At 39.9% G+C, this 26,597-nt stretch overlaps 2 protein-coding genes across 3 annotated transcripts in view; one reads left to right on the top strand and one right to left on the bottom strand.

Moving 5' to 3' along the window:
* LOC143035789 (uncharacterized) overlaps window positions 1-7,682 on the bottom strand; it is a 45,107-nt gene extending 37,425 nt beyond the window's left edge. For both annotated transcript variants that reach the window (XR_012967330.1, XM_076202751.1), the window contains exon 1: window positions 7,454-7,682. Coding sequence is in view for 1 of the 2 variants with exons in the window: in XM_076202751.1 (XP_076058866.1) it covers window positions 7,454-7,483 (30 nt within the window). In the remaining variant the exon portion in view is untranslated. The remainder of the gene's footprint in view (window positions 1-7,453) is intronic.
* A 6,335-nt stretch (window positions 7,683-14,017) lies between these two features.
* The window catches only part of LOC143035788 (uncharacterized), a 45,228-nt gene continuing 32,648 nt past the window's right edge, over window positions 14,018-26,597 (top strand). Inside the window, exon 1 of the mRNA XM_076202750.1 lies at window positions 14,018-14,157. The gene's annotated coding sequence lies outside the window, so the exon portion shown is untranslated. The remainder of the gene's footprint in view (window positions 14,158-26,597) is intronic.

The raw sequence follows: 26,597 nt of genomic DNA, 5'->3' as shown, positions 1-26,597 counted from the left end.
TTATTACGACACGTCGTACGGCTGGCATTGGCTGCTGCCACCGAGATCTAAGTCCATGACGCCTACGTGTGCGGCACCGTATGGAAGGGGTTAATGCCTCCTGTTCCCAGATGTACTCCTACAAATCTCATCACGTGCATGATGGTTTCTTTTACAATTTGTGCATACCATGAGTCTATCACATTCACCATTTTCATACTGTGAACAATATTGGCATACTTTGTCACCAACATAAACATGGGAAGGATGACCAAATCTATAGCAATTATAGCACTGGAGCACCCTGGGCTTGTATGGTCACACCTTCATTATTTCCTTCTACAGAACAATTTAATTTGGCAAATGTGAATTTTCAAATGTTATGATGGTCATCAATGAATGTGGTACTTTAAAGATCTTCCACATATTATCAGGGCACATCTCTAAAATTTCCTCTTCTGGTAGGTATTATACTTCTTCATTAAAGGTCACTACCTTAGCATAAATAAAAGTATAATGAGGCTTTATTTCTTTAATTATGTCCTCTGTTTTATATTTAATAGTATTGCTGTCTGTTCATCAGATTTTGTATGGATGAGAAAACTATTTCTCCAAAGCATTTTATGTCTGGTCTTTTTATATAACTGAACTTTTGGTTTATGTATTCTTCAGTCTGAAAAGATTTCTGCGATAACCATGAGTTGTTAAGACTTGCCATCTAGGTGGATCAGGTGATCTTCATGGACTGGTATTTTCATGGGGGTCTTCATTTTGGTCAGGAGGTTTGAATATGTCCAGATACAAAGGATGAGTCTACCAGGAACCACTGCATTTCCATATTTCTGGGTGTAAATTCTTTGAAAGCTTTCATAGCATTTTTGGCATTTGAAAAGATTATCCAGGTTTCAAAATACCTATTTTTCTCTCCAAGTCTATTTCTTACTTCTTTTATTGCTCCAAATTTAGCCAAATCTCCATAAATAGTGTCAAAGCTCCAATTCAGTGGAACATTCTTTACCAATAAAATATTTAGATTTTTCGTTAAAATCAGCTGTGTATGGGTCCAGAGTTATTACCAATTCTAAAACATCTCCTAAGTCCTTTTCCTTTCCAAGGTCATCAACAAGAGAGAGGGTTTTAGGAGTCCCTGCTCCATCAACAGAAGTCACAGTGGCAGCAAGTCTAAAATGGTGTACCACTTTTGGAGGATTGCAGTCCTCCTATCCTGTGAGACTCAACACAGGAAGGTTACCTGTGGGGATCAGTCTTCTGTTAAGGAGGGGCTGCCTCCCTTAAGGTGGGCAAACACTGATCAGTGGGGGGTAAAACCCCTCCCACCGCCACCCCCGGGGCCTGGCACCCCTCCATTACCCACAAATATAGGGGACTAATAACTGGATTCCCAAGACCAGACTCTTGACAGACCAAAGAATGCACCCTGAGGGGCCTGCCAGGGGGTGAATGCATCTAAAATATTGAGTATCCAGTTCCTAAGTTCAAGACAAACCAAGGTCATCAACTATCCAAAAGATATGATTATGTATATGTTTCCGGAGGCTGGTATTTAGTGGTTGTGGAGGAAGAGAAGAGAGTATCTGTGTGTGATACAGGTCTTTCGGTGTTGTTTTAATGTTTCTTGGTGTGTGTGGGTGTTCTGCTATGTAGTGTAGCGGGTGTGATGTGTTTGTATCATATCACTCACCGCTCCATTAACACACTGAAAGACAACACACTGCTGCATGCCAGACCCCCTGATATCCACCCTTCTGAATCCTCTCTATCATGAAAGGACAGAGTCCACTTGGCCAGACTGCGGTGCGGCCACCACCCAGCACTTCTAAGCTACCAGAAGAGGCTGGATGACCACATTGTGAACAGCTGCCCAGGATGCAACACTTCACCCCATACCATACAACACATAATGGAAGACTGCATTATGCACAATCATGCACGCAAACAACACAACATACACTCTATAAAGGATTTGTGGGAAAACCCAGTTTCGGCTGTGGCATTCCTTGGGGAGACGGGACTGCTCGGACAGGCAGTCTAGGGAATGACAACAACAACAACTATCCAAAGATGAAGAAGGGAAGAATGAAATAGCCAGAAGAGGAAATAGGCCCGACTACAATTTGTTGTGTCAGCAGCCAGGAAGCAAGGTCACCAAAACTCAGAGAACTTGTCACTCATTGTCCCGGCAACATCGCCCTTCGGCTGTCGTCACCTAAGCTCCCCATTGGCATCAACGGATCAGGATCTGGGATATTGTACTTCCTAGATCTCCTCTAGCCAAAGAAATGAAGACATGTTGTATCATGTTGCACCAAATATCACACACACTATTATTAGATACACTTTTTAAATGATTATACACAACATTATTTCATACATTTATCGTCACAGTGTTGCCCACACTCTTATCAAGATAATACCACATATAACCGAAACAAAATTCATTTTTCTCCTGAAGGTCACACCCCCCTTGAAAATCGCTCACGCCCCCCAGGTTAAGAACCATAGATAATCAGGTATTCAGCATGGCAGAAGACTATGGATTTATTGGGCTGATGGCTTATTTACAACCACAGTATATGATAGCCAGCTGAAGATATTTTGCTGAATGTGCCATTCCTGAACTTTATGAAATAAAAGAGGTCATAACAGCTGAAATCATAAATGCTGATTCTTTAAGTTTCACATCTGACATACATGTTCCTCCTCCCATGAAATCTACATTTCCCCCTCAGTGCACTGGATAACCCAATTTTCAACACAGAGCTGCAGTACTTCATGCCTCTTATTTCCCTGTCTCTCACACAGGAGTAAATATTGCCAAAAAAATTCATCGCTATGTGGAAGGAATGACATTTAGATGTTTCAAGGCGTTACATCCTAGTGAGAGATGGTGCATTAAATATGGCATTTGGAAGTACCTTAGCTGAAAATGAGTCCATGCACTGTTTGATCCACCTTCTGCAACTTGTGATTAATGATGCCAAAGGACTGTGAAAGATATGTGAAAGATATACTTGCAAATGAAAGGCAAATTATTGAAAACCTGCTCACTGTCCTGAAACCATTTTATCGGTTTACTGTAGATATGAGTGCAGTTATGTTATTGACAGTTATTCCCAATGTATGCTCTTTGGAAAGACTTCTTTCCAAAATTAGTGACAAGGATCATGGGATCAAAACTACAAAAGAGGAACAATTTTCGTCACTTCATGAATGTTTTTTCTCTGTCAATGGACTCAATATTATGAAGAAATGACTATACGAGGTCTGTTAAAAAAATACACAGACCGTTTGAATTGCGTGGCTCCTGTTGGTTCCAGGGGAATCCGCTTGGTTTCCCTAGGTTTGCACAGATTAGCTGATGACGACACCATTTCCCGATTGCAGATATCTTTATCTATGTATTAGCTATGCAGTTTTTAGTGAAGTATGATTTTTTTGTTTGGCGGATTTCAGAATGAATGGCATAAAGGAGCAACGACTTGCTGTGAAATTGTGTGTTAAACGTGGAAAATCTGCAACTGAAACTTGTGCTATGCTTAACACAGCTTACGGTGATGTTGCTACAAAGTGTATAGCATGTTTCAAGTGGCATGAGCATTTTAAGGATGGTCGACAGTCCATTGAAGATAATGAGCATTCTGGACGTCCTTCCATGTCAACCAAAGACCCACACATCAACAAAATCAACACCCTGGTGTGGGCAAATCAACATGACTGTCAGGGAGCTTGCTGAAGAGTGTGGGATATCAGTTGGATCTTGTTATGAGATTTTGACAAAAAGATTGAAGATGCACCATGTTGCTGCAATATTTTTGCCATGCCTGATGACGGACGAACAAAAAGCCCATCGCGTCCAGGTTTGTCAGAAACTGTTTGATCGTTCAGAAGATGAAAACTTCTTGTCCAGGATCATAACAGGTGATGAATCATGGTTTATGGTTTTGACATTGAAACGAAGGTCCAATCATCCCAGTGGATGAGTGAAACATCCCCCAGACCCAAAAAAGCTCGCCAAATTCAATCCCAGGTCAAGGTGATGCTGACAGTTTTCTTCGATGCTAAGGGTGTTGTTCACCACAAGTACCTCCCCGAAGGCTCCACAGTGAACCAGACTTGCTACACTGAAGTTCTGAAACATCTGAGGGATGCCATCCATCACAAAAGGCCAGAAATGTGGAGGAGTGGCAACTGGTTTTTCCATCACAACAATGCTCCAGCCCATTCAGCCCTCAGAACTCGTGAGTTTTTGGCCAAACACTTGATCATTGTTCTTCCCCACACCCCCTACTCACCTGACCTTGCTCCTTGCGATTTTTTCTTGTTCCCCAAACTCAAAAGACCCTTGAAAGGAAGAAGATTTGAACAATTCCCGAGATAAAGTAAATGCGACGAAGGAGCTGAAGGACATTACAAAAGAAGCATACCAGGACTGTTTCAACAAGTGGAAATACCCTTGGGATAAGTGCATGCATTGGGGAGGAGAGTACTTTGAAGGGTTGCCAGATCTGTAACTTCTAAATAAAGTACAATTTGCTCTATGATGTCAATCCGCACATTTTTTGAACAGACCTCGTATGTCTTAGCAACAGCAATAGGTCCCCATTTCATGCTACACTTTTTGAGTTCAAGTGACAGAGGACAAGGAAAGAGATGGCTTTTAGAGGAAGAGATAAAAAACAGGGAACAACTTTTGCAAGAGGAAATAACAGATGTGTGTATGAAGGACATGACACTTTTGGAACACATTCAGATAGTAATGAGGATGATCCATTTGTGCAATGCCTTAATGAAATAACAAATGGAACTGAAACTAATGTGGAAAATGACATTAAAGGAAATATGCCTAAGGAGAAAGATGTCTCTCTAGTTGAGTCTGCGGAATAAGTTGATGGATATTTACAGGTTCTTCTTTTAGCAAGGGAAAAATGTCCTCTCAAGTATTGGGAGAAAGGGGACAAGTTACCAACTAGAACTACCAAGTCTCTCTTGCACTCAATTTTCTCTAAAAATGTGTTATCTAGGCTATATCTATTTTTGGGGTTGTGTACCTCTACATTTAACATGCTGCACTTTGAGATATTGAAGTCCATTTGCCATTTCACTGACCAATTGTGTACAATTTGTTAAGATCATCCGGCAGAATCTTGGCATCATCACATGACCTAATTAGGCATCCTATTCTAGTGTCATCCACAAAATTACTAACATCACTATTAACTACTTCAATACGAGTCAAATTCTCACATGCAGCACTGGCTGCCATATGTACAATTCATCACACTACCTGCATTTTAAAATATAGTTACTGCTGTATTACTTGTTCTCTTTCCGAGTAATAATAAAAAGAAAACATAATCAAACCAGTTCACAGCCATCGACGCCAGCATTCTCGTATACCCACTCGTGCCTTACGAAGCTTACATAGGCATTGTACAGAAGTGGTTAATCCTATTGTCCAAGTTGTTTATGTACATAATGAACAAGGGACCCAAAATCGATCCCTGGGGAACTCCACTAAAAACACTCCCCCATTTGGAGTTTACACCATTTATGATGACCCGCTGTTTTCAGTCACTGACCCAAGGTCTAATCCATTCTAACACTTTTCCTCCTATGCCATGGGCTTTGACTTTATTTAGTAGTCTCTGGTGGGGCACCTTGTTGAACACTAAGTAAAGGTAAATAACATCGTAACTATCATTGTTATCTGGTGCCTTCTATACATTGGTGTAAAAAGATTAGTCACACATGACTTATCCTTGGAGAAACCATGCCGTGAGTCATGAATCAAATTATGTCTCTCAATGTGATCTTTGAGTCTATTAACTATTATTGATGGATAAGAGGAGGATAAAATGGGGGGGGAAGTAGAAATGAAGGAAAAGGGAGTGGAGTAGTATGAGGAAGTGGAGTAAGAAGAGGAAATGTAATGAGGAGGAGAAAGTGGAAGAACATGAAAAGGAAGTGCAAGAGGAGGAACAAGAGGAGCAAGCTGAAGAGGAAAAGGAGACAGGATAAAATAAAGTAGGAAAAGGTAAAACAGGAAGAACAGGAGGAGGAGGAGGAGGAGGAGGAGGGGGTAACCAGATGCTATTTTTTATTCTTGTTATGAGAAAAGAAAAGTTAAAATTTGATGGAGTGAATTATTGAGATATGTCAGGAGACATCCTAACACTTCAGAGCTGGGAGCTCCATCTCTGGAAAGAGTTAAGGGTGTCAATAGGTTTGGGTCACCTGAAGAATTGTCACCCCAACCAAAAACACCTGAAGAATCATCACCCCACTTAGGTTAGGTTAGGTTAGGTTAGGTAAGGTTAAGTGAGGTAAGGTAAGATTAGGTAAGGTTAAGTTAGGCTAGGTTAGCTTAAGTTAGGTTAGGTTAATTTAGGAATAGTCACCCTACAATTTCCTACCTGAAGAATTGTCACCCCAGAATAGCCCACCTGAAGAATTATTATCCTGTTGAAGTCTGAGGTGACAAATCTTCAGGTGATCCATAGATTCTGATGATGTGTGACAAGGAAATGTTTCTTTCCAACATCCATCTCAGTACCACCACCTATAGAATACTTATCACTGGCCTCCAATCCCTCTAGTTTATTCTGAAGGTAGCATCTGTTGTTACACACTAGTACCTAAATACCAAATTTTAAACATATGTTCATGATTCTACTTTTCTACTGGCTGCACTAGTTTCAATTGTAGGGTTGTGAGGCTATAGAGAAAACACTGGAAACGATTAGTAAGCGTCTTTATGGTCTGATGTTCCATTAAGACACACCAAAACTGGTGAAACCCAACAAAACCCTCCACTTTATCATTTTATATCTTACTGAAACTTCCTATGTATGTGTATTTTGACCTGTTCTTGAAATAGTGAAACCAGATATTACTTATTTGATGATTTTGTGAAATGATGGCCAGTTTTGTAATATTCCACAAAAATAATTTACAAAGCTCATAATGATGATCATGAAGTTTTCTATTTAATAGATTAGGTCAGGTTAAAATAAAATACATCTTAACATTTTATAAGGTAACCATTTTCAACAACGTGGGTTTTCAAGATAGTGGGTTTGAGCAGTTTAGTGGATGTCACGAAACTGGTCAATGTCATGAACCCAATTTGGCAAAAAAAGATCGTTTTGGGAAAGCAGAGTAAATTTTACTAGAATACTGAAGGTAATTTCAAGATCTAAACACATCTTATGGGTATATGATTACCAGTTTTACTTATTTTCAACAGGTTTCGCTTGGATTTGGTCGGTTTCGACAAATCGTCGGCACCGCGTCATTGTTCATATCGGTACCGTAGCATAGCCGGTAAAAAGAATAAGAATATACAGTAACAGTTCATATGTTTTCATATATGTATATGTATACACTATCACTCTTCCTACATAGTTAGACCATTGTTCTCGAACAAAGTAAAGTATATGAATAAACGAAATACCTGTGCTGCAGAGTTTCCCATGTTAGCCATGGTGCGACAAATCTAGTCTCCATACGTAGGCTGTTGTGTTCAGATATTTTTTTTTCGGTAAGATTTATTTTACCATGTGCTAAATAATTATATGTATGATGAGGTTCAATGACATTTATCTTCTAATATTTACGTTGGGTCGCTCTATCACTGGCAAATATTGAAGGCTACCACATGTTGTTTATCCGTCCAAAGGTAAACATAGACTGTACTTTACGGGGAAGACAATTATCAACCCTATGGCCGTGAACCTGATCAATCATGCCAAATTGGAAGTTGTGCTAAGAGAAACTTAAAATATATGTATATATATATATTATAAATTTGAATACATCGAACCCTATTGAGTTCATATTAGCAGGAAACTGCCTTTCACAAATAACAGTAGTTTTAAACGTGTGTGTTATTCCATTATCATTATGATTATAGTTTTTAAATATCTTATCTCAATGTTAATCTTCGAACCAGGCAATATTTTTTTGTTAACAAATACGCTCAGGGATGAATTATTTGATAAACAGCAAAAATATCCTATGCTCACGCACTTGAAATATGAAACGAAAATTATGAAAAACAAACATACATACATACATACATACATACATACATACATACATACATACATACATACATACATACATACATACATACATACATACATACATACACACACATACCAACGCCTTTTTTCCCTTTATAAGGGAAGTAGCCAAAAAACAAAGGCATAAAATCTACTCACACACATTCCATCCTCACATGCTCCACTCCCATTTATCCCCCTCCCTCTCTCTTTTCTTCCCTCCTCTTGGATGATGGGTAATCCCTTAATCTTGCACAGTGCTCTGGATAAGAAGCAGTGTAACAAGACACAGCACATCCACAGCAATGCCGCTTCATTTAATCGGCGACCCACCCCTCCTCTCCGCCCCTTCATGCAGAAAAAGAGAAGACTTCAATCGTAGGAAAAATTATGGAAACTATCTTCAGAGATGTTATCGAACACCATATAGAAAGTAACTGTTTGATAAATGATAGCCAGTATGGATTCAGACGGAAACGTTCTTGCGTGACTTACTCGAATTCTACAACAAAGTCATCTCGAATAATGACAAAGAAACAATATAGATTTAATATGTCTAGACTTTGCAAAAGCTTTTGATACCGTCCCCAACGAAAGACTACTTACTAAATAAGCCTCACACGGAATAAGTGGTAGCCTATTAAATTGGACTAGAAATTGGTTGAATGATCGAAAACAGAGAGTTGTTTTAAATGGCAAAACTTCTAGATGGAAAAATGTTGTGAGTGGAATTTTTCAGGGTTCCGTTCTTGAGCCACTTCTATTCATAGTATATAAAAGGATATAGCCCATAGACTAAAATCTATTGTATCCAAATTTCCTGATGATACAAAACCATGCGGAATGGCAAATTATCACTTAAATCAGCTAATACATGCAGGAGGAAATCACTGCCTTTGGAAAATCAAATCTAAAAAATATTCAGATAAAAGTGAAAAAATGCAGAGTATGGCTTGTTTGTTGAAAGATTAAAAGAAAAGGACGAAGCAACTACCCTAGATTTAGCAACCAAGGAAATCAACATGAGGATTTCCTAAAGAGGAGGAAGAGGCTACCGTCTCCAATCCTGACTGATCCAATACGGTAAAAAAAAAGAAAAGAAAAAAAAAAAACGAGCACCTCTTAAGGTCCTCATATAAACATGAATTTAGATTAAGGGGTGCAACATCGGGTATATGTAGTAGCAATACACCGCAAGATAAATAATCTATAGCGATGGAATGAAAGGATACAGACACGCCGATTAAGATATTAATCTGACGATATGCAAAACAAAAATATAAGTACTCTGGTATGGAAGCGGGTCGTTGAGAGGATGATTTGAATATTGGGAACAAATACATCACACCAAAATCTACAAATCTACACAAGGGCGAATCCTATCCAGAGCATTTGGAGTTCACTATGAAAAGTATAGTGATTCTTGTGAAAACAAAATTTGGGACATAGTGTAGGTCTAACTCAGTGCTCTACAACTAGAATAAACACGCTTCCATTGACTTGTAGGTCACTGCTACAGCGGCAGTCGGAAGTAGGTTTAACTTTTCCGTGTCCATGGGAGAGGCCATGGTCTTCACTTCACGGTGTCTCGCTAGAACTGAGCTGTTGCCTTGAGGCAGTACTAACTAAATAGTGAGGGGACACCAGTCGCCTTGTCCAGCCGGCCTCCGGCCGCCTGGGAGTGTGTGGGGGCTTTTACACTGCTCTGTTTGTCTGGCAAGGCATTCATCCGATGCTAGCACATGTTTATAAACATCTACCCAAGTTTCAAATGCCTATACAGTTTGGGTTCACCCCCTTTAAGTCAACAACTGATTGTACACTAGTACTCCACCGATGTGTTTCAACAGGGTTCTGATTCTGATTCTGATTTGCTAGGTAAGACCACCCGCTTGCGCGGGATCGGTTTTTGTGGGAGGGGAAGAATGTCTATAAGAAAATTAAAAGATAGTAGTGTATAAAAGAGGGCTATTGCCACCGGGCGATTAAGCGAGCGTTCAGGGGCTGTTGGTGGTCGTGGCTCGGGAGAAATGGACAGAGAACTCGGACGGCGGCGCCGACGCCGGGATTACAATCACTTTGCTTGAACCCTGTGTTGATTTCCATAAGGCGTTTGATTGAGTGCACCATAAGGTGTTCTGAGATTTTCTGCGGGTCCGTGGGATTCCTACAGGGATTACTGTCTAGTCTGTACTCTGAGACAAAGAGAGCTGCGAAGTGTGGAAGAAGCGTGTTCGCTTTCTTTCCTGTTAATTAAGAAGTGAGACAGGGTTGCGTCCTCGCCCCAGCATTTCTCAATGCCTGTATGGGCAGAACTGTCTTATCAGTGTCAATGCAGAACATCCCTTGGCAACACCAAGGTTCACTAACTGCTGATGCCGATGTACTTATTGTAAATATGTTGTTGGAGGTTGGAGGTCTTGGTCACAGCCCTTGAGTCACACTACATACGGAGGCAAGACCTCTTGGACTCCAGGTCTCCTAGACGAAGACCAAGGCCCTGATATTTAGGGACTGACTTACTGAATGACAAACTTCAGTCTGTCTCTCCATTTGACGAGGGCACTGAAGTCTTGGAAAGGTTCACATAGCCTGGTACTGTAGTGCATAACAGAGATGGGTCGCATGGAATTCCTTCAATGGATTTGCATTGTCTGTAGTGTTAGTGACTCATTCAGCCAGCGTCTATGGTGTTTTCGATACTCATGCAGGAGGTCTAAGATCCGAAGCTTCAAGTTACTTATGCTTCCCGTCCTGCTGTAAAGCTGTGAGACATAAACACTAAATGCTGACTTGAAGAAACGTCACGACACTGTCTGGTACCAAGTGTCTTCAGTTAATCATAAAGTACCGCTGGGATGACTGTATCAAACGATCGACTGCTTCATGAGACTTTTGGTACCGAGTACCTTCGGAGAACCATTGAGTATCGCTGGAATGACTTAGTATCAAATTAGCGAATGTTCCGTAGTACTCAGTCAAAAGCTGTTACCATCATAATTCGTAAAGGTTAATTGCTGATCTTGGGTCATGTGGCCCGTTTCCCAAATATTGATCCCATACACAGGGTTATCTTTTGGGAAACTCTCGGTGGAGGAGACGAAGGAGACGCCCACGGAACTCATGGCTAGGACATGTTGACTGTCCCAGTCAATATATATATATATATATATATATATATATATATATATATATATATTGTAACGTAATATTAGATATTACGTCATATGTGTAATTATGTTATAGAATTGTGTTCCTTTGTATTACATAACTATGTTCATATTTCTTGTCTATGTATGTATTGTAACAATGTTAAGCAGTAACGCCCGTCCACTATATGTAATCTTGCCTACGTGCGGAGAAAGGTGCGCACTCTTGTAGAACAAACAGACAAGCGAAATCCTGAATAGTTCGGAGCGCACAGATTTGACAGTTACTAAATAAATAGATTGTTCAAGCGAGTCGAGGGTCCTAAAAATACCCATGTTGACGTGTGTTAACTTACCCTCCTCCTCACCCGCACCCTTAACCGGAAGTATCCCGCTTCCGGTCCAATGGTATATAAGCGGTTGAAATCGCTCACTCGTCGTCATTTCTCGCTCTATTGATCTCTTGATAAAAATACAAGTTTGGACTCATGAGACGATTGGTGTGAAGTGATCACCCTTTTTGCCTACATTACGTGTCTGATATACATTGCATTACTTTACTTATATTTGTACTTATTACTTATTCTGATGCATGTTCCTGATCTCTTTGTACTTAGATAGTACCATATTGTATACTTATCTTGTGTTTCTTATTTGAACGATAATTTCCATATTCTTATAATCATGTAACGGTCCCATTGACCCTACTGCCCATTCTCTTTTGTGTTGATTGCCTGTAAATATTTTCCATTAATAATTTCGTTTACTAGTTTTATCGCTAGTTTAATATTCCTTTCCTGGAATCTTCTTTGTTACCTTTACTTCTAGTCTTACGAATTATCTAGGCCTTGACCAGATAGTTCAGTCCTACAGTGGCTTCTAGAAGTGAGCTGGTTCTTATCCGTTATACGTAACGTCTCTTCACATACCAGCCGCCCGTAACAATATGTATATATATATATATATATATATATATATATATATATATATATATTTATATACATTATATATGTATATATATATATAATATATATATATATATACATATATAATGACATCGGCGCTTTTGGTTAGGTTAGGCTAAGTTATATTAGATTAGATTGGTTTACATTAGATAAGGATAGGTTAGGTTAGGACATATTATGGATAGGGTTAGATATAAAGGATTACAAAGGATTACAAAAGAGGAGCATGCCGACAGGAGACCTTTTGGTTCATAACTAGGTCGGATGCAAAATAATATTAATAATAATAATAATGATAACTAAATGAATAGATAATTAAACAAATGAATAACAAATATAATAATATAAGTAATAACAGATAAAATAAGTAAATAAGTAAATAGGTGAATTTGAATAATAAACAAACAGATAAATGGTAAATAATAATAAATTGACAGACAAATAATGATAAATGACAGTCAAAGAAATAATAATAAAAAGACAGATAATAATAAACAAATAAATAAATAAATGATATAAAATAAATGGCAGGCATTACAGCATCTTGCTTTGGTGATTATCTAAACGAATCTTAGAGCTTCGAACTGAACTACATTGCACTGCTTCTGTAGGAAATTTATTCTATTCATTAACTACACGGTTGGCGAAGTTGTTTCTACCTACTTCCAAACTAAATCTATATCCTGACAGTTTGAGACCATTATTTATTGTCGGATTCTCGTTCAATATTGTCACTTTTGATGTTATCAATTCCTTTCAGAATCTTAAAGACCTGTATCAAGTCACCTCTGAGTCTACGCTTTTTTTTTTTTTTTTTTTTTTTTTAGGGAAAACAGATTCATATGTTTTAGTCGATTTTCGTATAATTTATTTTTGATATTTGGAATCAGCTTTGTGGCTCGCCGTTGTACTTTTTCCAATCTGTCAATGTCAAATGGGATTCGGTGACCATACGGAAACAGCGGGGTACGGACAAAAACCCAACGGACAAAACTCCAGCGGACAAAACCCCAGCCCAAAACTTCCATAATAAGAGAAGCAGACAAAACCCCAGGAAAGGCTTTCCCCTGTGAGCTCCCCTGTGAGCTCATAGTTAGTGTTTGCATATAAAGCAGCAATCAAATGTTGCTTTGTCACTAGATCATCATGGAGATCATACGTAACTACAAGGATGGACAAAACAGCATATTCCAAATGTGGACTAACTAACGATTTACATACCTTGTTAATGAGAGCTGACTTTTGAAGTCAAAATATCGTGCAATCAGTTCTAGAATCTCGTTTGCTTTCTCAGAGGCTGAAATACACTGCTTAGATGATTTGAGATCGTTACTGATAATTACGCCGAGATCCTTTTCATATCCACTTTTGTTAACGAATTTCCAAATAACTTGTAATCATACTTACTGTTATTTCTACCTATGTTCATAACCTTACATTAACTTGCGTTAAATTTCATTAGCCACTTTTCAGACCATTGCTGTAGTTTATCTTAATCTTTTTGAATATCTAATTGGCTTAAGTGATCATTTGCCATTCCGTACAGTTTTGTATCATCAGCAAATTTAAAGACAATAGCTTTCAGTCCGTAGTCTATATCATTTATAAATACTATGAATAGAAGTGGCATTTACAGAAAACAGCCACATCGAGAATGATACTGATTGTATATGGCGCCCATAATGAAGTCAGGTATGAGATTCAGGTACAGAGGGTAAGAAATTCATGGGGGTTGTTTTGTAACAGCCTGACGCCATCGCTGGAGCCAGTCAGCTGGGCTCCCATTTACCGAGTCCGACGTTCCATTGCCACTCTCTGTTGAGCGCTCAGAGGATGCGCAGTGATACTGTGTCGGTCTCGGTGGTGTCAAGCGAGTGAAAATTCGAATATGAAATTCCTGTGCATTAATTAGCAAGTATTGTTCTAACAAATATCTCTCGGGCTTCTTGTACATTTTAGTTGTGCTCGTCGGATACATAGGTAAGGGAACATCGACGGTGAGTACATTGTGTATACTGTATATATGTATGTATATATATCTTCTTTTTGGCTACCCCCCTTGTAAGGGGGAAAAGCCTTGGTATATATATGTATGTATGTATGTATATATATAATATATATATATATATATATGTGTGTGTGTGTGTGTATGTGTGTGTGTGTGTTTATCAATATAACCTTGTTTATGAATGTGCGGTGAATAAGTACTTAACATATTAACGTACATCTCTCCTTTTGCACTTTCAGAAGAGGCAAATAAACGCGCATGCGTACGCGAACAATAATGAAAGAGATTAGAGCAGGTGTTCTGAAAGTAGTGTCTAATACCCAAAGGGGTATCGAAACCAGTTTTTGGAGGTATCCAAAGAGCCATCATGGAGGAAATTGAAATCAATATTTTCGTTTCGAATTATATTTTAGTATTGTTTTTACTGAAAATTAAAATAAAAGTCCATCGATTTTAGCCGTTGCTTCACAGAAGTCCTCTTTTCTCTCCCCTTTTTTAAAGTTAAGTAAATTAAATTCTGAAAATCGAGAGATTACTAGGTTAATACTGGACAGGGTGTTTCGGGTTAACTTGGAGTTTAACTTTGGGGTATCGAGCTGAAAAACTTTAGGAATTAATGGGTTAGAGAATGGGATAGTAAGAAGGGGGATGAGGAAAGGAGAAAATATAGAGGGACAAGGAGATAGAGAGAGAGAGAAAGCAATGGGAAAGAACGATCGGAAGGGAGGCAGAAAGAAGGAAACACATCAGGGTAAGGGTGTGGATGAAAAATAAAGAGGTGGAAAGGACTTCAGAAAGTGGGCAAGTGCAGTGTACATAATAGTCTGAGATAGCTGGTAGAGGGAATGATGGAAACAAAACTAACGAGATAGAAAAAATATAAAGGGGAGATGGAAGAGAAATAATTATAAGACAGGAGGTGGGGAGGTGGCTCGGGTGAAGTTCAACACATTACAGACATCACAAGTCAGCCAGTTGTGATGGCGTGTGCTCCATTGACCGAGTAAACAGTATTATTTGACATAATAGACAACGTCACTAATTCTGCAGCAGTTATCAATGTACTCCCAAAAGGATTTTCTGCTGTGCACGATCAACAGCCTTTGGCTTGGAACGCTAGAACTAATGCCAAACGTTTCAACCTCATGATATTGTCAGTCCCCGGAAGTGTCGGCCCCGGCCGGACGTTTCGGACTCATTTTTATGAATACACCCTTAAAAAATGACAGATCAGTTATTTTGCTTTATAATGTTAGATAACATTTGTGTATTCTTTTCATTGTTAACCAAGAGAACATAAACTTATTTGAAATAACGAAAGTATACTCCATTTTTTATCATTCTAAATCAAAAGCACAGTTCACCACAGATGAATGTTCAGTCCTATCTAATATTATATAATAAATGGTAAAAATAGATAAAATCTTATATATCAGTGAGGAATGTAAAACTGAATATCTTGAAGTCAGGTCTGCCCCTAGAGGGTGACCTCCCAAACTCAAAGGTTGACCTCAGGTCAAGTATGACATAACCTCTGGAATAAGACTATTACCTTTCTTCCGCATCGAATAGGAAATTGAAATAAATTTCTAATACATCACATATTGGACTGACTGAAATTCCTTTGAGAAGCCCAAACATATTTTCTTGGAAGTGAAAATATACTTCGATTCCAAGAAGGGTTATGCAGTAGAATTTTTTGGTAGGATAGTTTTGAAATTCCCTTGTGAAGTCGCAATATCTTTGTCTAGTTTAATTTAAAAAAAATCCCATGTGAAGCCTAATAAGCTGAAATAAGACATCACTTAAAATTGGTATATATGAATTTAAATATTATAAAGAATTTAAAGTTTATAAAAAAAAAGTTAATGCTTCTCGAAAAAATAATGACATGAGTTTATCCACTTAGACAAGAATAGAATAGAAAGGGTAAGTGGAGAGAAGTGAGCGCAGCCGAGAGAAGTAAGAGCGTGAAATTACAAATGGGGAGTTTATTTACCTGGTGGTCAAAAGCACCTTGCAAGGTTAATTAACGACGGCTGCTTCTGCTTCAGCTGGGCAGGGCAGTCCTTAAAAAAAAAAGAAAAAAAAAAGTCGCTGTTACTAGCTAATTTCTCTCTCATATATATACATATATATATATATATATATATATATATATATATATATATATTTGTGTCTCCTATATCCATATACAAGTACTATATACCATATAGGAAGAAGGTGGGAAGTCTACGCCAGGAGGCGCTGAGTAGCTGTGGCCAGAGCCGTCACCTTTGCCCTATGTGCTTAGACTGCGGGGCAGGTTACTACAGTCACCGCTGGGACTCAGAGAGGAGTGCAGGATTCGAACCCACAACTAAGCGAATGCGAGCCCAGCACGTTTCCGGTTACGCCACCAGCACACACTCTGCCATATATAATATAAACTATATATTACACATTAAAATCTATATACTGTGTACTATATGACATATACTGTATCCACATACCTCAACGTGTGTATGTGTGTGCAAATGTTTATTCATTTGTGTGTGTGGGTATCTATGCGTGTGTTTGTGTGTGTGTGTGTGTGTGTACGTTCGTGTTTGTAATATTACAAAGGGAATGAGAAACCCTGCAATTTAGCTCAATTGAGCCTTGCGGCTCAAACGAGTTGTTCTTGAATAGTCATACGGTCGACTGATTCTGCCCTGTTGATCCAGGCAACTATCGCTGCAGAAGTGCTCCATAGTCATAGCAGTAGTTTTGAATAGCAGTAGTTAAGTAAACCCGTTTTTATTGGCGACAGAAGTAGAAGTGCAGTGGGGGATGAACATCATCTTCCTGTAGGTCCCGAAAAGGACACGTACATGTATGAACATATATACAAATATTGCTGAGAATTAAGAGACGTAGTGCAAACGTTTTCGTCTGTATTGACATCTTCAGAGAATACGGAAATATCACAAGCAAGCAAAAAATAAGAGTCAAGACAGAAGGAAAGGTCAGGGAAGGGAGGGACTTGGGTAAGGTCACCCATTGACCTTACTGGACCTGAGTCTGGGTAATGAGGACAGGAGGAGAAAATTAAATTGAAAACGGTAGGTGCTTTTGTATATGACATCCTCAGACGTACTTATTGTTTCCGAGATTCTTTTCTCGTGTGATCATTTGTATATTTCATTTATGGCGCAGTGGTAGCGATGGCATCTGCCACTATGGCGGTCCGAGTTCGAATCACGTCTAGGGATAAAATAGTGTCAGTTTCGCTGCGCTGCGAGTCGTTACTCTAACTCTCGTGGGCGGGGAGTTGGGTGTGTGCGTGCCTGTGAGGTCACGGCATTACCCATAGATCGGTCATGTATGAGCTCTGAGCATCTCTTCCGGGAGGGTAGTAACTGTCGATCACGAGTCCAACCTGTGATCCAAGACCATGGTGAATTACACACACACACACACACACACACACACACACACACACACACACACACACACACACACACACCTCGTGGCGCTGTGGTTAGAGATCTCGCCTGCCACTACGGCGGTCCGGGTTCGACTCCCGCCCAGGGCTGAAATAATTTCAGTATCGCTGTGTTGCGGGGTGTTACTCCGACTCGTGGGCGGGGAGTTGGGTGTGTGTGTGTGTGCGTGTAAGGTCACAGTATTACCCATAGATCGGTCATACGATCTTTGAGCTCTCATCCGGGAGGTTAATTGTCGGTCACGAGTCCAACACGTGATCCAAAACCATGGTGAATCACACACACACACACACACACACACACACACACACACACACACACACACACACACACACACACACACACACACACACACACACACACACACACACACACACACACACACACACACACACACACACACACACACAGATGTATATGTGTATATATATATATATATATATATATATGTATGTATATATAATATATACATATATATACATATATATATATATATATATAAATAAAACGCGAGCACACACACACACACACACACACACACACACACACACACACACACACACACACACACACATATATATATATATATATATATATATATATATATATATATATATATATATATATATATGTGTGTGTGTGTGTGTGTGTGTGTGTGTGTGTGTGTGTGTGTGTGTGTGTGTGTGTGACGTTATTCCATGACGATACATATGTACGGAAAACAATTTCTTGATATGTTTCAAGCCCAAAGTCTCGGTTTGTTCCAGTGACCTCGCGACGGCCTGCCTTCTGTCCTATACCTGGATCTCTCCCTCTCTCTCTCTCTCTCTCTCTCTCTCTCTCTCTCTCTCTCTCTCTCTCTCTCTCTCTCTCTCTCTCTCTCTCTCTCTCTCTCTCTCTCTCTCTCTCTCTCTCTGTATGTATTTACCTAATTACACAAGAAAGTACCGTATTCTTGTCTCCATTGATAATTTTTGGCTTTAGTAGATATTTATATTTTTGACTGTATTTCTCTAGGATACTCCAAAAATCGATGTATGAGCTGTTTCTTGACTTCATTTAGTCACTTTTTTAATGTTTCATACATGACCTCTCGTTCTCTCCCTTCCCCAATTAGGAATGGTTTCTTGACATTTTTACCAACTTCTTTAATCAAATTCAACATAGCAGTCAAGTCATTTTCCTTATTCTTCTATTAAAGGCAGTTCCTGTTTTTTTCCTAATATTTCCTTACAAGGTTTGTCTACATGCGTGTGTTTGTGTCTGTTACTCGTGTATAACCTTGGAATTACGTTGCCCATCAAGGAGACTTAATATTTGGCGTCCTAGTATAAGGACCAACTCTGGAGAAGATCCATGTTGCGAATCTACTATTTCCAAAAGTATAAATTAGTACGGAAGCAAGAACTGTGACCTACGTGCTTCAGGACTCGAACCGAGCACTATAAACGCTGGGTCATCACATCTAACGTCTCCTCGCTTGACCTACCCCTTGGCTGCAGTCGCGCGTGTGCGCGCGCGCACACACACCGTTACTATATCACCAGACGAAAAAGGTGTCATACCGTTTTGTCAGTATACCGTTATCTATACGGTGTATATATATATATATATATATATATATATATATATATATATATATATATATATATATATATATATATATATATATGTACACACGAACAACTTCTTCGTCACCTGAACAGAGTCGTTGTAGTGAGCGAATTGAAGCTATCTCGATGAGGTATCACGTCTTTCGATATTTTTCTTGCTCCCATTTGATGATTCTTTTTATCTCTGAAAGTGCCTTCTGCCCGTCAAAAGATTCAACTGGGCAAGTTATGGCCGACAACTGTAATTATATAAGATGCTAAGAGTAAAGTGTTCTCCTTCGGAGTCAAATAAGCATCGTCCTATCTCCCCAACCCCTTACGTACGTATATGCACGTACAAAACCAGAGGCCCTTCCTTCCGCTTCAGCAAGGGAAATACTTAGCCCTTAGAGTTTCTCTCTCCGTGGTGCCTGGTTTTCCCGGTTAATTCATTCCTGTGAAGGTGGACAAATCATTCACGTTAAAAAGAAAATGTAGATGAAGAAGAAGAAGAGGAAAAAGAAGTCCAAAAAAGAAGAGGTAAACAACAAAGTAGAAAGAGGAAGCGCACCGGTGGCAACAATCCTAATCCCAAGTTGGGTGAGCGAATCCCAGTGTAGGATAATCGTTGTGACTTTCATTGTTGCAACCGCAGAGGAGAAAGTTTCTAAGGAGTGAAGGAAGCTACGCCTTCCTGCGTGGGACGAAAGGAGCGTCCGCATTCCATCCCCTGTTCCCTTTGATTATGATTTACCTCGTGCACTACTCATTCAGACTAACCTGAAACTATTGCTGTCACCCGAGCCTGACTAGTGATATATCAAAATAATGTAAACACATACCTCGTTGCTGTTGTATTAACACAGTTTTTGCTAAATGATATATATTTTATGATAATATAACTACTGCCTGTAAAAATGTGGTGAATACTCATCAGTTAACGGTGTATTTCTTTAGTCTTGATTTATCTTGTGGTCAGATTTGATTGTGCGCAGTAATACCAGATCCTTTAAGAATGGAGTTGGTTCCGGATGAGTACGTCCTGGTACAAAAGGAGAGAAAGAGAAAATAATTCCCTTTGCTTTGATGCGTCTCGGTAATGAAGGGGTCACTACGAGACTTTCTACCGGAATCCTTTCAAGTTCCGGGACCTATACAAAGTCTCGTCTCGGATCGATGATGATCAACATTCCCAGCACTTCCGCCGTGAGCTCATTCTGGCCAACCGGTTCTCCTTGCCTGCCGGTCATGTGGGCCAGTGACGCCGCTTTTTCGTTCTCGCATTGCAAACGTTGACATGGAGAGCAAACCCGAGGATTTTCTTCCTCAGTATACCTTTTTCCAAAGAGGAAACTGACATTAACAGATTCCTGTTTTATTAGGAACCTTTTGAAAATTAATTTTCATGATGAGAGGCGAAAAGGAAGATTAAGCACAGGAAATTGATTGGGTGTGCACAAATAAGGGGTTTGGTTCGCCATCTTACCGAATTTTACAAGGTAAGCAACGATGGGGATTCAAAATGGAAAGAAACCCGAAATACTTCTGGCTCACAAGACGACAGCTTTCAACCTCATATAGAGTATTGAATGCTTAAGTTTTATGCATTCCTTTAGTGATACCCCAACGGATCAGAGTTACCTAGTATTCTTTTATGATTGGAAACTAATCTTTATTGGAAAAATAATGCTTATCACTTAGATTCTAGTGTCCTGCATTTCTACTGCACCCCTCAAATCGCTCCTTTACCACTTCTATGCTCCACCTCTTCGGTGCGAGATTGTCTCCAAGTATAGAAAAGCTGGTTATCAACATACTGAGGCTACTTGAAAAAAAAAATGAAATAAGTGGTGCTCGGCATTAGTTATTTTGATGCAGCCTGACGTTGAATTCCTGTGCCTAGGCAAAATTATGTCGTATGGTGCCGTATACAATACAATATACTATACCCTATGTTGATAACAATAAATATCTATCTATCTGCAACCGTTTTCGTATTATAGTTCTCCAAAATGTGTGACCTTTCAAGGTCACTGATGGTCAAAGTGAAAAGCCGACGACTGTCGACATACTTATGGTGGCAAATATCTCTCTCCACGCAACCAGGACAATTTTTTTTTATCTTTATCCTATTCTGTACACCATAACAACATTGAAATAATAGTTTGACTTTGAGTGACTTTCGAAGATCAGAAATAAAATGACATATATTTTTAGAGGTTCTCACATGGAAAATAGTTGTAAATAGAAATTTGTTACTACTACATGTCAGAATTCTCATCTCTTGGCCATGAAGACTCTTGACCTCGAATGAACTTGAAAATTAATATGAAGGTAACGTTTTTAGAGGACTATTACTCGAAAACGGCTGCAGGTAGATATTGATTATCATGAACATATTAGAAAGTTTATATAGCACCATATCACATTTCCTTTGGCTGAACAATTCTATATAAATTTGCACTAAAATATCTGCTGCCAGGTGAGGTTTGGTGTGCCTGGTACCACCTTTTAGGTATAAGTTTCACTGTTTATACTTGGGTCAGAGTCATTTGTTTTGTGGGCCATGGGCCGCACGTGTAATAAGTAAGTCTGGTCATAGAGATGGGAGAACCATCTGCCATGGAGAGACGTTGTAGACAACCGGCACTTAACCTCTTTTGACACACAGTGTGGCACATGTCTATCCTCAACCTAAAGGCCGCCGAAAGGTTTGATTCAGATGAAGTGTGGTCCTCGGAGTCGTTGAATGATGGATCTCGAACTTGTGTCCGCTCGATGATTTCTAATACCGAAACGCTTGAAATCATGAATCATTCGCGGTTGTTTATTAATTAACTAGATCCACCCCCTCGGTGTTATGTCAAATGACCCCCACGTTAACCGGAATAGTGTCTATTACACTACCACCGGGTATTGTATGGTTTTCCAAATGGAAAGGGTGTCATCAGCCTTTCTCCTGGTAAAACTGAACAGAATCGTCCTGCACTGATCGAGAGTAGGCCAGGAGTGAAGAAGTATCAAGAAGAACGACCAATGGCCCCTGGCCGCCAAAAGGGCTGACTCATATCTGACCGTTTCAAACTTCCTTCCTCTCACTCCCTCCTTCCCCTCCACCTCCACCCTCCTCCCTACCGGGTGTGTTTCTTTTTTCTTTCTATCGTTTTACCTTGGTCAGTACAACCGTCAAGCGTAAGGCAGAATAAAATGTATGAGGTGTGACACCAGATGGCAAAGGTTTACATAAATTTAACTTTGAGTCTTTCCTTACGGCAAGTGCAGCTCGGCTGAAAGAAATAGCCTGGCATCATCATGAAGAGTGACTTAAATTTCTTTGTTGTCCCCTCCTGCGGCACTCCTATGCCAGAATGTCCTCTCCCACTTACAAGTCTACCCAACTCAAAAGTTGAGTATGTATCCTTATTGTCATTTCAATCTATGGCGCCTAAAATGTGCGATGTTCTGAGGGTTGCGTAGATTGTAGAATGTGTAGAATTTTAATTCGTGAAAAAAAATATTGATGTTGAAAAAGAGTGGAAATCCGTGGTCCCTTAGACTGGAAGAATTTTTACCGCGTGACAGTTCTCCCTTTTCGTCACTTTTCTTTTGTGTACTGAAGTTCTTTTTCTTGTCGGAATCATCATCTGCTGTTACGTGCTGCAGCAAAATATTTCATTTTAAATTCTGCTGTGGGAAACGGGAGATCTCATTCAAATGATGCGAGGGGAGAGGAGCGGAACCATGACTCAAACCAAAATTTCCCAGACTAGGGTCCATGCCGCTCCCCCCCCTCTCCTTGGGGGAGTGGGGGGACATAGAGATGGAAATGGTATCAGGAAGGCCAAGGAACAGTAATGCATAAGCATGGGATACGTGAGAAAACAGATTGAGAACTCCTGACGTAAACCGATATCGATTTATTTCTTGAGGACTTCGAGTCGACTGGAAGGCCACGGGATGGAAGAGGATAAATTGTCACAAAGCTGAATATATAGATTGGTTCCCTCCCCGAGTACATTTTTCTCAGCCAATTAGAATTGTCTAAAATTAGTCAGACCATAATTTGTAGATTTGTAAAATGTTCTCGATTTGAAGATGTTGATTTGTCGCCGAGCATATGGACTTGCAGTTTTGATGTCATCACAGGGTGACTAAGGTTTTCATAGGTGGCTGTCCTAGGGGGGGGGGGTGATGGATGCAATGAGCTATCTTTGCACCTCTTAGATTTTTCTTTGTTCAATCATGTTCACACTTTGTACATTATAATAAAAGAATAAAATTTTAAGCGCTCCTTTTTTATTTTCCACACATGAACATTTTTGCTGGCATACCAGATATGTCAGACTTTATATTTCTTTCATCAGTTCCTGCTACCCTTTGGGGAAAAAAATCCTGAGGACGCATTCTGTCGTCTGCCATGGTTGCTCCAGTTGAATAAGTACAAATGACATCAGCTAGAGTAAAACCAGTAAAAATGTGCCGTCCTTGGTCATTTTCTATTTTCTTTGTTTTCTTCTTGTTGTTTTTGACAGGTTATCTACAGTCTACTTATCTCGAGAAAAATATGAGATACCTGTTATATCAATAGTTAGAATAATTTTGATAAAAGGTAACTGAACCTGATCCATGATGCATCAACGAACTATAAAAATATATTTTTATTTATTTATTATAAGGGCCCTACATACATAGATATACTGCATAAAAAAAATCCCTTTTGATATGTCATAGGGTTCGAATATTCGTAATAGCGCACAAAAAAAGAAAAACAAATGGATGAAATACCCCAGAGAGAACGAAACTACAAAAATAAATAAATAAAAGCTTCCGAGGTGTAAAGAATAGCCTGGCAGCAGCCACAATAGAAATGTTTGTCACTTTAGAATGAACGACGGAGTACATACACTCATCAGTCCCCCCTCGGAGGGGGTAAGGCCGTTCTCAAGAGGTCCCCCGAAGTCGTGGGAACTGAACGGTTTTCGACCAACACTCTGGGGACGGATCAGCGGCTTGTCGTCGCACTTATAAGTCTGGGACCACAGTAGAGTTCTCCCTGCGTATACATTTCCTGTCCTGCAGAGGATTTTGAATACTTTTTATGCCCTACATTGTGGACGAATTGCTACATAGAAAAAAAAATCAGTTAATCAGCAAATAAGCACCTATGTATGCTTAACAAAACTCATTTTGAAGTTGTTTCAATCCATTTAACCACGGCTGTACCTCTATATGACTTCTTACATACTCCTCTTTTGAGAGGTTTGCCCACTGTTGAATAAAATCGCCTGGCGTTATAAGACCGGACCAACAATCAAATGTGATCATATTCTATTATTTTTGTAGATGACAGGAATTCATTTTGGTAGTAATTTCATGTACAAGTTTGACAGTTATAAGAATGTAGGTCATGCATGATCTAGGGAACTGAAACTCCAACCCCGGGTGGACTGTGGGATACTATCTGATCAAGCCGCCAGCATAGGTACGAACACGAACAGTGAGAGAGAGGAAAGACGACAGCAAAGTAATGTGAAAGTAGGTTCTGACCTAGTGTCCTCTGCCCTGTAATTATGTTCTAGAAATACGTATAGCAAGAAAGGAAACGGATGGTAAACAGATGAAATGAAAACGCGATCATGATAAGAACAACCTTATGAGAAGATGGGGAGGAGGAGGAGGAAGGGAAAAAGGGTGAGGACGAGGTGGTGGACCAGTCGGGAAGAGACTGAGCCCCGTCTAACGGGACCTGACTACTGGTTCTACTCTTACCTGGCCACCAGGGCACCTTCCTGCCCCCTTCCTCCTCCTCTTCCTCCTCCTCATTTCCATTCTCTTCCTACCCCACTTCATTTTCTTCCTCCTCATCCTTCTCCGCATCCTTCTCTTCTTTCTCCTTCAAAATTTCCTCCTCCTCACCCTCGCCTTCTTTTCCTCTTCTTTCTCTTCCTCCACTCCTCCTCCTCCTTCATTTTTCCTCCTCCTTCTTCCTCCGTCACTTTCTTCGATTCTTCCTTTATCTTCTCCTTCCTCCTTTAACTCCCTTTTCTTCTATGTTATTACTACTGCTACTGCTGTACTACTGCTTGTGCTACTGTTCATATCCCACCTTCATATTTGTCCTTTTTTTATCTTACTTTATTCAAAGGAATATTCACTCCCTATCTTTTTATTTCTTTTCCTTTTTCTCTTTTTTAGTGAAACCCATACAGACTAGCGTCACGCTTCATTTTTTTTTTATCATTGGAGACTCAGCAAAGAAGAATGTTGGTCGTTCATTTTTTTTTTTTACTATTCCTCCTTTCTTCGACCCTTCTTGAATCTCTGCCGCATCATCTCTCTCTTCGGTTATCGTTGACGAAGTTTGAGGCCTCTCTTTCTTTCTTCTCCTGCTGCACTCACTCCCTCCTCTCGTCATTCATCTCCTCCTTCTGTTCTACTTCTTTCTCTCTTCCCCCAATTGTCCTCCCTCCTTCGGCTCCTGCCTCTCTTCTTCCTGTCCTTCCTCCTCCTCCTCCTCTTCCTCCTCCTCCTCCCTTTCTCCAACAACAGGGTAGGGGAGTGAGCTGAACTAGTTCGAGAGGGCCGGTGATTATCCCGGGTGGTGATTCTCAAACGACGCGTCCGTCCGTCCGTCCGTCCTGAGGCAAAGATTCGATTCGAGAAGGAAAATGAGCAGCAGGACCAGGAAGAAGACTCGAGTCTCACTGCTGTGTTTCTTGTCCTTCCTTGCATATGCATAGACACACGCACACCCACATGAGCACACAAAAAGGACATAAAATAGAGAATATAAAGAACAGCAAGCAGACAGGGCGTAGTAGGAGGAAAGTTTGGAAAGGCACCTGCCGTTCTGGAAGAAAGAAGAGAAAGGGTGACGTGATTGTCTTATTACGAGACTCAAAAGTAACGAGGTAGAAGGAACTAGTATAAAAAGACCGATTGTTTGATTGAAGTCAACATATAGTTTTCCGTACAGATACCTGGAATATGAAAGCCCAGTCACTCAACTAAAACGAATTTAAAGTCAAATTTGACCGATGGAGACTGAAACAGGGGCTCACGAACATTGCTCTTTCCCATTGCATCACGATTAGGTAAATTGCATAAATACATACACACACACACACACACACACACACACACACACACACACACACACACACACACACACGACTCGGTGGCGCGGTTGGTAGAGACTCAGACTGTCAGTACGGAGGTATCGGCGGTACCTGGTTCGAATCCTGCCAAGGGCTGAAATTATTTCAGTATCGCTGCCCTTCGAGTCGTTACTCCAACTCTCGTGGGCGGGGAGTTCGGGGTGTGTGTGTGTAAGGTCATAGCATTACCCATAGA

This window comes from Oratosquilla oratoria, chromosome 19, assembly GCF_046742065.1.
Source record: "Oratosquilla oratoria isolate Oo_2021 chromosome 19, ASM4674206v1, whole genome shotgun sequence".
NCBI classification, from domain to species: Eukaryota; Metazoa; Arthropoda; class Malacostraca; order Stomatopoda; family Squillidae; genus Oratosquilla; species Oratosquilla oratoria.
The sequence above is the reverse complement of the archived record's forward strand: the minus strand, read 5'-3'. Positions and strand labels throughout refer to the sequence as shown.